General features: G+C 46.1%; 1 protein-coding gene across 1 annotated transcript in view; it reads right to left on the bottom strand.

Moving 5' to 3' along the window:
• lrrc7 (leucine rich repeat containing 7) overlaps positions 1-14,458 on the bottom strand; it is a 377,242-nt gene that overhangs the window by 329,087 nt on the left and 33,697 nt on the right. The window contains exons 3-4 of the mRNA XM_085982772.1: positions 13,394-13,472; positions 10,784-10,873 (exon numbers count right to left, since the gene is read on the bottom strand). Of these exons, the coding sequence (XP_085838898.1) occupies positions 10,784-10,873; positions 13,394-13,472 (169 nt within the window). The remainder of the gene's footprint in view (positions 1-10,783; positions 10,874-13,393; positions 13,473-14,458) is intronic.

Below are 14,458 nucleotides of genomic sequence, written 5' to 3'. Positions count from 1 at the left end.
ATGCGGCAATTCCCAAGTTTTTTAAGGCAAGGCCGGTGCCATACGCAATTCATCCAGCTGTCGAGGCAGAGCTGGAGAATTTGGAAAAAGCAGGCGTGTTATCCAAGGTAGATTGGAGCGAGTGGGCAACACCCATTGTCCCGGTCATGAAGAAAACGTTGAATAATGATAAATATGAAGAACAGAGAAAAGTTCGCATCTGTGGGGACTTCAAGGTGACTGTAAACCTGGTTCTTCACACGGTACAGTATCCTCTTCCGAGGATAGAAGATATTTTTGCCTCACTATCCGGAGGGAAACGTTTCACCAAAATTGACTTAGCACAGGCATATCTACAGGTGGAGGTTGAGGAGGCCTCTAAAAAGTATCTCACGATAAACACACACAAAGGCCTGTACCAGTACAATTGACTGGTTTTCGGAGTGGCATCAGCTCCGGCTATCTGGCAAAGAGCTATGGAGCAAGTCCTGCAAGGGATTCCGGGGACTCAATGCTACCTAGACGACATCCTTGTAACAGGAGAAAACGACAACGAGCACCTTGCCAACTTGGAGCAGGTGCTCATGAGGCTGAGAGAATGGGGCCTACGAGCAAATCGCCCCAAGTGCGAATTTTTCCAGAAACAAATATCATATTGTGGCCATGTCATTAACGAAGAAGGGTTGCATAAGTCACCTGAAAAAATTGAAGCGGTCGTAAAGGCCCCAGTGCCTGAAAATGTCTCACAATTAAGGTCGTTCCTGGGATTAGTAAATTACTATCATAAATTTTTACCAAACTTGTCGAAGGTTCTGCACCCGCTTAACGCACTGCTACAAACGGGAGTAGTTTGGAAATGGAGCGAAGACTGTAAACGTGCCTTCCATAAATGCAAAGGCTTAATCACGTCCAGGGAAGTGTTGGCTCATTACAACCCATCACTGCCAATCAGACTGGCGTGCGATGCATCCCCTTACGGCGTGGGAGCGGTATTATCGCATAGATTCCCTGATGGCTCGGAGCGGCCGATAGCTTTTGCGTCATGCTCATTAAACTCAGCTGAGCGTAACTATGCCCAGATCGACAGGGAGGCACTCAGCCTGGTGTGGGGGGTGAAGAAATTCAACCATTACCTACACGGACAAAAATTTACCTTGTTGACTGACCATCAACCCCTCGTCTCCATATTCAACCCTAAAAAGGGCGTTCCCATTATGACAGCGCAAAGGCTACAGAGGTGGTCCCTTTTCCTAGGAGCACACCAATATGATATAGAGTACAAAGGAACAAAACAGCATGGGAATGCTGACGGGTTATCGCGCCTACCATTGCCAACGGTGGAAGAGGCGCCTACAGTGGACCCAGTGGAGATATTCCACTCGACCATAGTGGAATGTCTACCGGTGACAAATTCTACCATTGAAAAGGAAACGCAAAATGACCCGACTCTCTCACGAGTCTACGATTTAACGGTGAAGGGATGGCCAGCACATGGCGAACCACTGTTGCCAGCATTCTCGCAAAGAAGAGAACAGCTGTCAGTGTGCCGAGGAACCTTGATGTGTGGATCCAGAGTGGTGATTCCACCCAAACTCAAGGATAGAGTGCTAAAGGGGGCATCTGGGTGGAGTGAAAATGAAGAACTTAGCCAGAGCGTTTGTGTGGTGGCCAGGTATCGATGGAGACATCGAGGAAATGACCAAGAGCTGTCTAGGATGCCAGAAGGTCCAAAACGCCCCACCACAAGCCCCTCTACATCCATGGGCGTGGCCCTCATCTCCATGGCAAAGGGTACATATCGACTTTGCTGGTCCATTTATGGACTCAATGTTCTTAATCGCGATGGATGCACACTCCAAGTGGCTGGAGGTAATAAAGATGTTCTCCACCACCACGGAAAAAACCATCACAGTATTAAGGACCATATTCACCAGGAATGGGCTGCCTGAACAGATCTGTTCTGATAATGGACCGCAATTTGTATCCGAAGAATTCAGGAAGTTCTTAAAAAACAATGGGGTTAAGCACTACACGTCCGCCCCATACCATCCCGCCACCAATGGATTGGCTGAAAGGTTTGTCCAGACCTTCAAGAAGGCCATAAAGGCCATGGGTAATGAAGACATAAATCTACAACATAAGGTAGATAACTTCTTGTTTGCGTACAGGAATGCAACACATGTGGTTACAAACCAAACCCCCGCCATGATGTTTTTCAATAGAAGACTAAGATGCCGGCTGGATTTGGTCAAGCCAAACGTCAGAAGGGATGTAGAGAACCGGCAATTTCAAAGCATGAATGAAAGGCCAACTAGAACCTTCCAGATAGGTCAACCAGTTTTGGCCGGGGACTACCGTACCGAGAAATGGCAGCCTGGAACTATTTGCACACGACTAGGACCGCTGATGTATACCGTGGACATTGGAGAAAGCATAATAAGGCACCATGCTGACCAGATCATAGAGTCATCCGAAAAAGGACAACCTACACCACAACTCTATACGCCTAGTGATGAAGCAGAGATACCCATAGTATCTACCTCCGATCCGGTGATACTGGAACCAGATAAACCCGACACTGGCATTGAAGCCGAATCGACCTTGCCAAAAGAACCTACTACACCACCGAGGCGTTATCAGGACCGAGTCAGGAAGCCTCCAGAGAGACTGAATTTGTAATTGATTAACTTCAGCAAATGTGTATATTATTGTTCTTGTAAAAATGTTATTTAATGATTACTTAAAATGTTATGTACTATTTATCTAAAAGGGGAGGAATTGTAGTGTATGTACCTTTAAGAGGAACTATGTTTTTGAAGCCCCTGTATACTGTAGTACCAGTAGTGACCACTCAGGTATATAAGCCTGTGTAGCGTCTTGTGTTGTTAGTTCACCTCCAGACTTTGTTCAGTAAACACTTGTTAAATCAACTCCTGCATTCCGTGTCTCCATTAGCACACGGATCTAACAGAAGGCTGCTGACTTTCAGTGGGGGACAGTGTAGATGGTCTTGCAGGACGGCCTTGAGCAACTCTGGGCATGGAAGGCTCAGCTGCAGACTGCACCAACTCGGCATGTGTGGCAGCAGTCTGGGCTGGCTGTCTGACAGGCAACAGCAAGAGCATTGGCGGAGTGGCAGTGGTGGGAGTACGAATGCTGTCATGCTGAGAGAGGGCAGCAGGTTCGAGCACCACAGAACCACTGGCACTCCCCTGGGATGGTGCCTCAGCAATACTAATAATCTGTTGGAGGACAGATTGCTGGACTGCTGTGAGACTCTGCAAGCCCCTTTCCACACTTGTAAATTCTTCTCTTCTTAGGCATTCCCTTGGAACCGAGGTTGACTTGCTTCCACATTAAAAATGAGTTCTCAGGTGACTGATGAGCCCAATGCGGGACCTACAGTCTCTGTCACAGGTGGTTGAAGGGGTGGGTGGGTGGGGTGATTGGGTTGACGTGCACTCCTTCCGCTGTTTGCGCTTGGCTTCCGCTTGCTCCCGGCGAAGAGACTCAAAGTGTTCGGCGCCTTCCCGGAGTCTTCTCCTCCACTTCGTGCGGTCTTGGGCCAGGGATTCCCAGGTGTCGGAGGGGATGTTGCACTTTTTCAAGGAGGCTTTGAGGGTGTCCTTGAAGTGTTTCCTCTGCCCACCTGGGGCTCTCTTGCCGTGTCGGAGTTCTGAGTACAGCGCTTGTTTTGGGAGTCTCGTATCAGGCATGCAGACAATGTGGCCTGTCCATCGGAGCTGATCGAGCGTGGTCAACGCGTCGATGCTGGGGATGTTGCCCTGAGCGAGAATGCTGACATTGGTGCGCCTATCCTCCCAATGGATTTGCAGGATCTTGCAGAGGCAGCTTTGGTGGTACCTCTCCAGTGCTTTGAGCTCCCTGCTGTACATGGTCCATGTCTCCGAAGCGTACAGGAGGGCGGGAATCACTACTGCTCTGTAGACCATGAGCTTGGTGCCGGGTTTGAGGTCCTGGTCTTCAAACACTCTCTTCCTCAGGCGACCGAAGGCTGCACTGGCACACTGAAGGCGGTGTTGGACTTCGTAGTCGACGTCTGCCCTTGTTGAGAGTAGGCTCCCGAGGTATGGAAAGTGGTCCACGTTGTCCAAGGCCTTGTCGTGGATTTTGATAATTGGGGGTCAGTGCTGTGTGGCGGGGGCAGGTTGGTAGAGGACCTTTGTCTTACGGATGTTTAATGTAAGGCCCATGCTCTCATATGCTTCGGTGATGGTGGTGATGATGGTTTGGAGTTCGACCTCCAAGTATGCGCAGACGCAAGTGTCATCTGCGTACTGTAATTCTATGACAGAGGATGGGACAACCTTGGATCTGGACTGGAGGCGACGGAGGTTGAACAGTTTCCCGTTTGTTCCATAGATTAGCTCCACTCCAGCGGGGAGCTTACTGAGGGTGAGATGGAGCATTGCAGCAAGGAAGATCGAGAAGGGCGTTGGTGCGATGACACAGCCTTGCTTGACCCTGGTCCGTACGTGAAATGGGTCTGTAGTGGATCCGTTGGTCAGGATCACGGCTTGCATGTCATCGTGAAGCAGGCAGAGCATGGTGTCAAACTTTTGAGGGCAGCCGAATTTGAGGAGTACACTCCATAATCCCTCATGGTTGACAGTGTCGAAGGCCTTTGTGAGGTCAAAGAAAGCCATGTACAGTGGCTGGTGCTGTTCCCTGCATTTCTGTTGTATTTGACGGGCGGTGAAGATCATGTCCATTGTGCCCCTTAATGGGCGGAATCCGCATTGTGACTCTGGGAGGAGCTCTTCAGCCACTGATAGAAGGCGATTGAGGAGGATTCTTGCGATGACTTTCCCTGCAGCAGACAGCAGGGAAACTCCTCTGTAATTACCACAATTGGACTTGTCACCTTTCTTGAAGATGGTCATCCCCTGGTATGCTCTCCTCCTTCCAAATAAGAGAAAAGAGTTCATGTATTTGCGCCAATAGTGCTTCTCCGCCATGCTTTAGTGCCTCGGTGGGGATTCCATCTGCTCCTGAGGCCTTGTTGTTCTTCAGTTGTCAGATGGCCTTTTCAACCTCATGCCGGGCTGGGGTTGTGCTGAGGTGGTGGCAGGTAGCATGCTGTGGGATGGATTTGAGGACACTCACGTTGAAGACAGAGTCTCGGTTAAGGAGATCTTCGAAGTGCTCCTTCCAGTGGGCACTGACTGCCTCTCTGTCCTTGATGAGTATTCTCCGTTCTTGGCCCGCAGTGGGTTAGGACCTTCGGTGCTTGGGCCATAGGTGGTCTTGACTGCGCTAAAGAATCCACGCATGTCGTGGTTGTCGGCTAGCTGCTGGGTCTCCTACGCTTTCTCCACCCACCATCTGTTCTTTAGGTCGCGAGTTTTTTGTTGGACCTCGGCCTTCAGGCATCTGTAAAGCAGCTCTACTTGTAAATGCAGTCACAGGAGCAGCAGTCTGAGCTTGCGTGGCAGGAAGCTGGGCTTGCTCTGCAGCACTGAGACGTTGGGTCACTTCCACTTGTGCTGCAATGGAAGCTGAGACATTGCCCATCACACCCAGCATCATGGTTGGGTCCACAAGTGCTCTAATGGAGATGCCCATCACTTCCATCCTGGAAATCATTGGCTCTAAGCTCAGAGCAAAGCCCTGTGCAAGGTTGGAGCCGGACTCCTCCATGCTCCTTGACAGTGACAAGAAGATCTCTGGCAGACCTACCCTTGCACCAATCATTTCTGTGTATATGCCCATTGACATGAATCTTGTTGGGGAGGCGGTGGCGTAGTGGTTATGTCACTAGACTAGTAAGTAGTCATAATGCTCTGAGGATATGGGTTCAAATCCCACCACGGTAGCTGGTGGAATTTAAATTCAATTCAATTTAATTCTGGAATTAAATGTTAGTCTTAGTAATGGTGACCATTGTCAATTGTTGCAAAAACCCATCTGGTTCACTAATGTCCTTTAGGAAAGGAAATCTGCTGTCCTTACCTGGTCTGGCCTACATGTGACTCCAGACCCACAGCAATGCAGTTGACTCTTAATGCTCTCTGAAATGGCCTAACAAGCCACTCAGCTGTAAACAACCGCTACGAATAAGAATAAAACCAGACTGACCACCCGGCATCAAACTCCCTTCCTAACAGCATAGGGACTGCAACGGTTCAAGAAGGTGGCTCACCACCATCTTCTCAAGGGCAATTAGGGATGGGCACTAAATGCAGGCCTAGCCAGTGATGCCCACATCCCATCAATGAATTAAAAAAAATGTGGAAATGACTTATGGAATAATACTGGGCGGCCTGCTGGTGGCGCTGTCCAGGGAGAGTATAAATACTTGGGCATGGGCCCAGCTTGCTCAGGACATTCTTTAACAGGAACTAGTGAAGGACAACTAGATAAACAGTTGATTAAAGCCTTGTTTAATACTCAGACCAAATGCCTAGTAGTTTTCTTATGTCACCCATCACCTTTCTTCTGAAGGCCGCCCCATCGAAGTCCTCATCTGAGTCCTCTGGAGCAGAACTCATGTGCGACTGTCCCCCTGTCTTAGCTGCAGCCCACTCGTGCCCAGTGACTCACCACGTGCAGATCCCACCTCTATACTACCCTCTGTATAAAATTTTGAGGGGCCTAGATAGAGTGGATAGGAAGGACCTATTTCCCTCAGCAGAGAGGTCAATAACCAGAGGGGCATAGATTTAAAGTAATTGGTAGAAGGATTAGAGGGGAGTTGAGGAGAACTTTTTCACCCAGAGGGTGGTGGGTGTCTGGAACTCACTGCCTGAAAGTGTGGTAGATGCAGAAACCCTCATCGCATTTAAAAAGTACTTGGATATGCACTTGAAATGCCATAACCAACAAGAGCTGGAAAGTGGGATTAGGCTGGATAGCTCTTTTTCGGCCGGCACAGATATGATGGGCCGAATGGCCTCCTTCTGTGCCATAAATTTCTATGATTCTCAAGTTTGCGTCGTGCCATTTTCTGAGCTGGTGCCTGAGAGCATCAGATCGAGTAATGGTGTCTCTTCTTCCCTCTCCTCCTTTTGTTCTTGATGTACAGGCTGGGCTGGTTGGAGTTCTTGGGTACCTCAAAGGAGAAAGGCACAAGGGTCGGGTTGTGATGAGGAGAGCGGGATGAAAGCAAGATGTGCATGCTTACACGTTCAGCAGCTTGTAAGTGAGAAGAGACTGGGATGAGGTGGAACTGGGCTGTGAGAAGAAGGTCATTAAAATTCTTCCAGCACTGGATGCAGATCTTGGGGGAAAGACTGGTGGCACTGATCACTTCAGCAATCTGCTCCCACTGCCTTCATCAGTCTGTCTGGAGGGCCTCCTGGCCCCCTACGGGTAGAGGACCTGTCTCCACCTATCGATGCCTTGCAGTAAGGCCTCTGGTGCTGCATCTGAGAACAAAGGTGCCCTTTCTCTGCCTTGTTGTGCTATTGGTACCTTTCGCTTTCCTTAACTCCACTAAGAATGAGGAGCTTCTTTCAGAAAGCACCTCCCCTTTAAGAAGTGCAGGCAGCGTTTCACTCGGCAGGCAACCTTTAAGTAGGGATCACACTTCCCACTAAATTGGGCCCCCTGCTGAGCACTGAGTCAATCAGCCGCGCGTTCAGCACTGGGCTCAGCACTTCAATCATGTTCATTAGCAGGCAGCAGGAATTTTGCATGCTCACTGCATTACTTTCAACGAGCGCGGGCAGATCGCACATCAAGATCCACGCGCCCGTTTCTGTGCCTTATCGAATTTAGCCCCATAGACTTTAATCTACTACTGTGACTACTACTATAACAACTACAGCAACAACATGCATTTATTGGCACCTTTAACTTAGGAAAACTTCCAAGGTGCTGTACAGGGGTGTAATCAGCCAAAATTATATGCAAAGAAGGAGATAGGGTAACAACTATGTTTTGTCAAAGAGATGGATTTTAAGGTGGGTCTCAAAGGAGGAAAGGGAGTGGAGAAGCAGAGGGATTTAGGGAAAGGAACTCCAGAGCATGGGGTTTAGATGGATAAAGGCACGGGCCCCAATAGTGGAGTGAAGGGAAGGGAGGATACACACAAGGCCAGAGTCAGAGGAATGGAGAGTTTGTGGCGGGGGAGCTGTAGGTCTGAAGGAGGTTATAGAGATAGGGAGCGATGAAGCCATAAAGGGATTTAAACACAAGGATGAGAATTTTTAATTTGAGGAGTTGAGGAACAAGGAGCCAATGTACATCATCAAAGACATTTGAATGGGACTGTGCAGGATAGGATACAAGCAGCAGAGTTTTGAATGAGGTAAAGTTTATGGAGATGGACAATGGTAGGCTGCCCAGCTGAAAATTGGAATATTTAAGTTTAGAGTTGAAATGAGCTGATAGCATAAAAGTTGAGTGGCATTTTTACTTTTACTGCCACAGGCAAAGCTGTCTGTGCAGATTATTTTTGCTGCAGGTTTTCAGACAGAAGTTATCCTCTAATCTCTCTGGTGAAAGGGCTCTTCTCACCTAGAGCTCTTCCCTATGGTCTTCATAAGATCTGTGCTGCCGATTAAATTCTTTGAGGGGGGTGGTAGTATCTTGCAGAGCAAATCATCCTCAGAGTGGGGTCCATATTCAGAGTGGGGTCCATATTCAGAGTGGGGTGCGTGTTCAGAGTGGGGTGCGTGTTCAGAGTGGGGTCCGTCCGTAAGGGTGACCCTGAGCTTCCAGTCGCTTGTCACTTTAATTCTCCGCTCCACTGACCTCTCTGTCCTCAACCTCTTACACTGTTCCAATGAAGCTCAATGTAAGCTCGAGGAACAGCACCTCTTCCTTCGATTAGGCACTTTACAGCCTTCTGGACTCAACACTGAGTTCAACAATTTCAGACTATAACCCCTGCCCGCATTTTTTCAGGCGACAGCTGTTGATGATTCTGCCATCTCCATTTGCAACATTTAATCTCTTCTGCCTTCAATCCTAGCACAGACTGTCCCTTTAGTTCCTTCCTCCCCTCCCCCACCCTTTACCTGCCTCTGCACCTGCTTAAAACCTGTTACACCCCTAACTTTTCCAGAGCTGACGAAGTGTCACAGACCTGAAATGTTGGGCTGGATTTTGCCAGCCCTGGGGAGGCGGGTTTGGAGGTGGGACTGCCAGGAAAATGGCAGAATTTGGGGGCGGGTGCCCAACCCGCCCCCAACCCGCCTCCATGTCATCTTGCCAGGAGGCAGGTAGCCGACCCATGCCGGGTCCTGCCTCCTCGAGACTGGAAGGGGATTAATGCCAATTAACTGGTAGTTAACAGGCAGTTTTTTGGCTAATCCCTATTTTGAGCCCTGAAGTGTGGGCTTCCCGACGGCTCCGAACCTCGCCAGGGTCAGCAGAGACGTGCCGTCGGTGTGCGGGGTCGGAGGGGCCGAGATGTCCGTGTGCAGGTGAGTAATGGGTGCATGTGTGCAGAGGTAAGTGTGTGAGGTGTGTGTAAAGTGATTTAATAAGTTTTACTTACCTTTACTTCTTCCTGCAAGCTTCCTCCCTTCAGGTCTCGGGAGTCCCTCAGCTCACCGGCACAGAAAGCAGAATGGCCGCTGAACTGTCAAAAGCTGCAGCCCTTTGCTTTCTGGTCAGGAAGGCTTTCTAATTGAGTCTTGAGTAAAGACACAACTTAGAAGACAGATTGTCAGTGTTTGACAGCTTCACAGAGCTGTCAAACGATGACATTTCATCTGTCAAAAGCTCTTGACAGATGAAACGGCACTCGCTAACATCACATGTAACTGGCTTTCCCTTAATTGGCCTGCTAAGCCCGCTGGGCGGGCTTAACAAGGTCAATCAAGGGAAAATAGCGTGGGTTGGCCACAAGTCGATGGAGGCGGGGCTAAAACCCTACAAGTGGGAGTCCCGCCTCCAAAAGCTCTCCATTGACAAAATCCAGCCCGTTAACTCTGTTTCTCTCTCCACGGATGCTGCCTGGCCTGCTGAGTGTTTCCAGCATTTTCTGTTGTTATTTCAGATTTCCAGCATCTGCCGTATTTCGCTATTGTATTAGCATAACTTCCTTGCTTTTGTACGCTATCCCTCTGTTTATAAAGCCAAGGTTACCATATGCTTTTTTAACAGCCTTCTCAACTTGTCCTGCCACCTACAAAGATTTGTGTATGTGCACCCCAGGTCTCTCTGTTCCTGCATCCCCAACTGTAACTCAGAGCCTCTTACTTTATGAGGATGGAAACATTCCCAGTGGTCTTACAGACTGACAGAGGCAAGGTCAGATCGGTTAAGCTGGAAATTAAAAAAAACTCCAACAGCTCTTTTGCAGCTTTGATAATCACTCTTCAGGGTTTCTTCAGGCTGCAGGCTCCAAAGTAAAGATCTTCCAACAGCACCAACTGACACTGGCAACAGGTCATTGTTAGTTACCCATGATGCACTAGGGTGCAAGTCAAAGGTTCTGGACACTTCAATGCTGGTCATGCTGATTTTAATGTATTATACTGACCTTTTAGTATCATCGGTGACTGCACACATGGAGGGCCCTAGGCTATGACAGAAACAGCAGCACAGCCATTACAAGGTCGAAAATGGCTTCCAGCCCAGAATGCACCTCAGAAGTGACAGTGTGTTCAAATTATACACTGAAATCGCTTTAAGCTGAATGTAAATTCAGGGCCATTATCTTTACTGGTATACACTTAAAGAAATAGGCTTACAATATATTGGTTTAAGCAAACTACATTGGAATATGCACTGAAGGGTAATTGCAACTGGAACATTGAAATTCTAAATAAAAAGTAGACTGGCACCAAATATCTATTCTTATACTTTACAAAAGGAAATAATTCACTACCTTCCAAAATTAGCTGGAAGAAATTCCAGAAATGCATCATTTAAGTAGAGTTGCATTAGGTTCATCAACTGGGTGAATCCATCTGGAAGTCTGAAATGATTGGAAAAAAATTACAATTAATTCCTGTAGTTACTGTTACTGTGGAAAATAACTTAAAAATCAATCTCAGAGAGAAAAAAAACTGAGATGATAAATTCTTAACCCTTTACTGCCTTTAATAAAATGTAATTTGTATTGTGTTAGGAGGCTTTTTGATCTTTAAAGTTAATCTCTGATTTCTGCAGTTCAGACTTCCCTATTTTCTTACTCTAAATTGATCAGATTCTGCTAGTGTAAAAAACAATACATTACAATTAAATCAAAAAAAATAAAACAGTTCACATTCTCATTACTTCTGATCACTTGTTTAGCTGTAAAATTGAAACAACAGGGGTCAATCCATGATCCTGCATCCCAGGAGGGAGCTATACTTACAGGAAGTGTTGGTTAGAGATAGGGCTACAACACAGTAGCTTCAATTCTCTGACCCCTGTGAGAGACTGTGGATTCTAACTGGGTGTGCGGGATTGGGGAATTATGCTTAAAGAGCACAGATATATTTCGTATTGTACTGGAGTAGGACTTAGCTTTTATGTAATTTCATATATTTGCGCTCATCATACGGAGGGATGTTAACACTGTGTAATGAAGCATTTTCCATTTCAGCCGCCCCCAATGTCTGCATCAACCACTTAGATATAGCACAGTTTACATGCAGAGTAAGGCTCCTTAAGTGTCTCATCCTCAGAAAGCAGTCTGTACTGAACTGGTGTGACATTTTCTATTTCCTACAGCAGCCAACCGTTGATCTGTCTGAGTAAGACTGTTAATTTAGTTCTGTCAATTTAGGGCTGTGGGATCATGCCTACAAGGATAGCAGGCTGAAAATGGACAAACTCGTTTCATGTAATACATTTAAAATCAAAGAGAAAAATTTCATCCCATCAGTCCAGGATAATTTCAAACTCTGGTCCTAGAGATGAAAAACAGTCTGCTAGCCTACTGCACTACCCTGGGCCCAACACACACAACCCTCAAAGTTTTAATTTTCAAAACAATGAAGGCCTTTCACGAATGGATTTAGTTTAGTAACATAGGTTAGAATGGATTAGTGAGTGCAGATAGTCTCAGAAATCTAAAATCTTCATAAAATCTGAGTTCTACATTTCAGAACTCAGTTCATGCTGCAAGTATTGATACGCAAAGCAGTGCTGGTACTTAAGCAGCTCTGTACTTCAGCACAGTACACAGGTTTTTAATCAAAGTATTTATGTCTTTACAATGCTCACAAAGCTAGAGGTTTTCACTTCTCTGATCTTCAGCTTTGGGACAACCCATTTAACCCAAATCCTGCAGCAGGATTTTTCAATATAACAATCAAACAGCCTGAGGAGAGGTGAAAGTCATCTTGCATAACTACGAGGAGCATTTACGTACCGTGTACATTTGTAATGGTCTCCAATAAAATTTAACTTTTTTTTTACTTCGTGTCACTGAATTTGGCATTCATTCAGCTGTGGAATGGAGAAGTTACCAAATTTCAGCATCCAGTGTCAGCATCAAGTGCTCCCAGATCAAGTCTAGCATGGATCACAGCAGAATAAAGCTTCCTTTACTCTGCCCAACAATGGCCGGAATATTTACCTGCCAATGTGCTGGGAGCAGGGGGATCCGGTATTGCGCTGGAAACCCGGAAGTAGCTGCAGCACGCCTGTCAGTGACTTTATAACCCAGCCACTGCATTTGCATCTGACTTCCGGGTTTCCCGACCAATTAGCGTGAGCGGGTGTGATGGCTACATGCATGGGTCTATTTCAGCTGAGGTATTTAAAGAAACACTGCAAAGATGACAGTTGAAGAATTGTAAAGGTGGGAAAAACTGAGGAAGGATATAATGCCCAGCATTCCATTAGGCTTTTTGATGATTTTCTGTACATGTACATGGACCCCTAAGTCTCTTTGGATCTCCACTGTTTCTAGCTTTTCATTATTTAGAAAGTACAATCTTTTTTAGGTCCAAAGTGGATGACCTCACACTTGCCTACATTGAAATCCATTTGCCACAGTTTTGCCCATTCACTTAATCTATTAATATCTCTTTGTAATTGTATGCTTCCATCTACACTGCTTACAATGACGCCTATCTTTATGTCATTTGCATAATTGAATATGTAGCTCTCTACATCAGTTAAGTCATTAGTAAATACAGTGAAGTAATTGAGGCCCCAACATAGATCCCTAAGAGACGCCACTAGTCACATCCTGCCAATTAGAGTACCAGCCCATTATCCCTACTCTCTGTCTCCTGCCGCTCAGCCAATTTCCTAACCAACCCAATAATTTGCCTTCAATTTTACCCTGTATTATTGAACATTTTCACGATAGTGCAGATAATACATAAAGATAAGCATTTCAATTTAACATTCTAAAAACTATTCACATATGTCCTATTGCCTCACTCCAATGCAATCTATTTTGTAGGAGGCTCCTGTCAGGCAAAGACCTGAGCCCCAAGGCTTCTAGCACTGAGAGAATAACATCAAACAAGTAACTGATTCTTTACTAACTTACTTGGAAATAGGATTGACACTAGCTTCGATAACCGATAAGTATTTACAACACTTAATATTTTCTGGAAAATCTTGAATACCTGCCAAGAAAAACACAAATAATTATTTTCAGAATCTGAAAAGCAATGTTAATTTAAAAAAAGTAATATATTGACAAGGTAGCAATGTGTTTCAATATCAATCACTTTATTTTTACCAAATTCTTTTTCAAACACAAACACAGAGATTTATATTAGCCACACTGTTAGTCTTTCCATTAAATAAATAACTTAAAAGGGTACAGTGCTTTTGAAGCAACTTTTTTTATTTTCCCCCTTATCTTCCCTCCTCTCCTGGTAGCCTTCAGTACCTCAGCGAAGTGTCCATTCTTCATGTGTGGGCCTAGACAATTAGTGGTGGCAACCTATTCAACCATTTGTGTGTCATCACAGCCAAACCCAATTCTGTGCTCACCTGATGTTCACACATGTTCTAGCAGACGTCAATGGTTAGTGATCAGCAACAGTAACTCTAACTGAATTCCTCCCTACCTTACTCAGGGGACACTGAAGTCAGTATTAGCATCCCTACTGCTGCTGCAGCTAAGATCAGCTAACTCAGTACAGACCAGGGGGTCAAACCCAAGACCTTTGGATCTGTATAAGTCAGGGGTAAAATAATGTGATGCACTTACCCACTGATCCATTGGGGAGGGGCGTGGCATGATAAAGGTGAAGTTACTTTTAAAATGCTGCTCCCATATAATTTTAATGAAACAGAGGTTGATTTATTATTTTGCCTGTGAGGATAAATGAATGCTCTTATTACAGTCTGTTGGAATCCAACCATGTTGGGCCTCCAACATGTCTGCTAATAAGGGGGAATTATTTAAATGAGGATTGGCATCTTTGCCAATGCTTGATACTGATCTGGGTATTCCAAAGTGATTAAGGAAATGCAATATTGAGACTGTATAGTGATTATCCAGTCCAGCCTTTTAAAAAATAAGTTTGAGCCCCAGAATTGAATAGGATGCTGATCCTCACTCCCACAGTGATAGCTGTTTGCTGTTGTACCATTACCCAAG

Source organism: Somniosus microcephalus, chromosome 3 (assembly GCF_052327205.1).
Source record: "Somniosus microcephalus isolate GS21.2 chromosome 3, FLI_Smic_1.0, whole genome shotgun sequence".
NCBI lineage: Eukaryota > Metazoa > Chordata > Chondrichthyes > Squaliformes > Somniosidae > Somniosus > Somniosus microcephalus.
The sequence above is the reverse complement of the archived record's forward strand: the minus strand, read 5'-3'. Positions and strand labels throughout refer to the sequence as shown.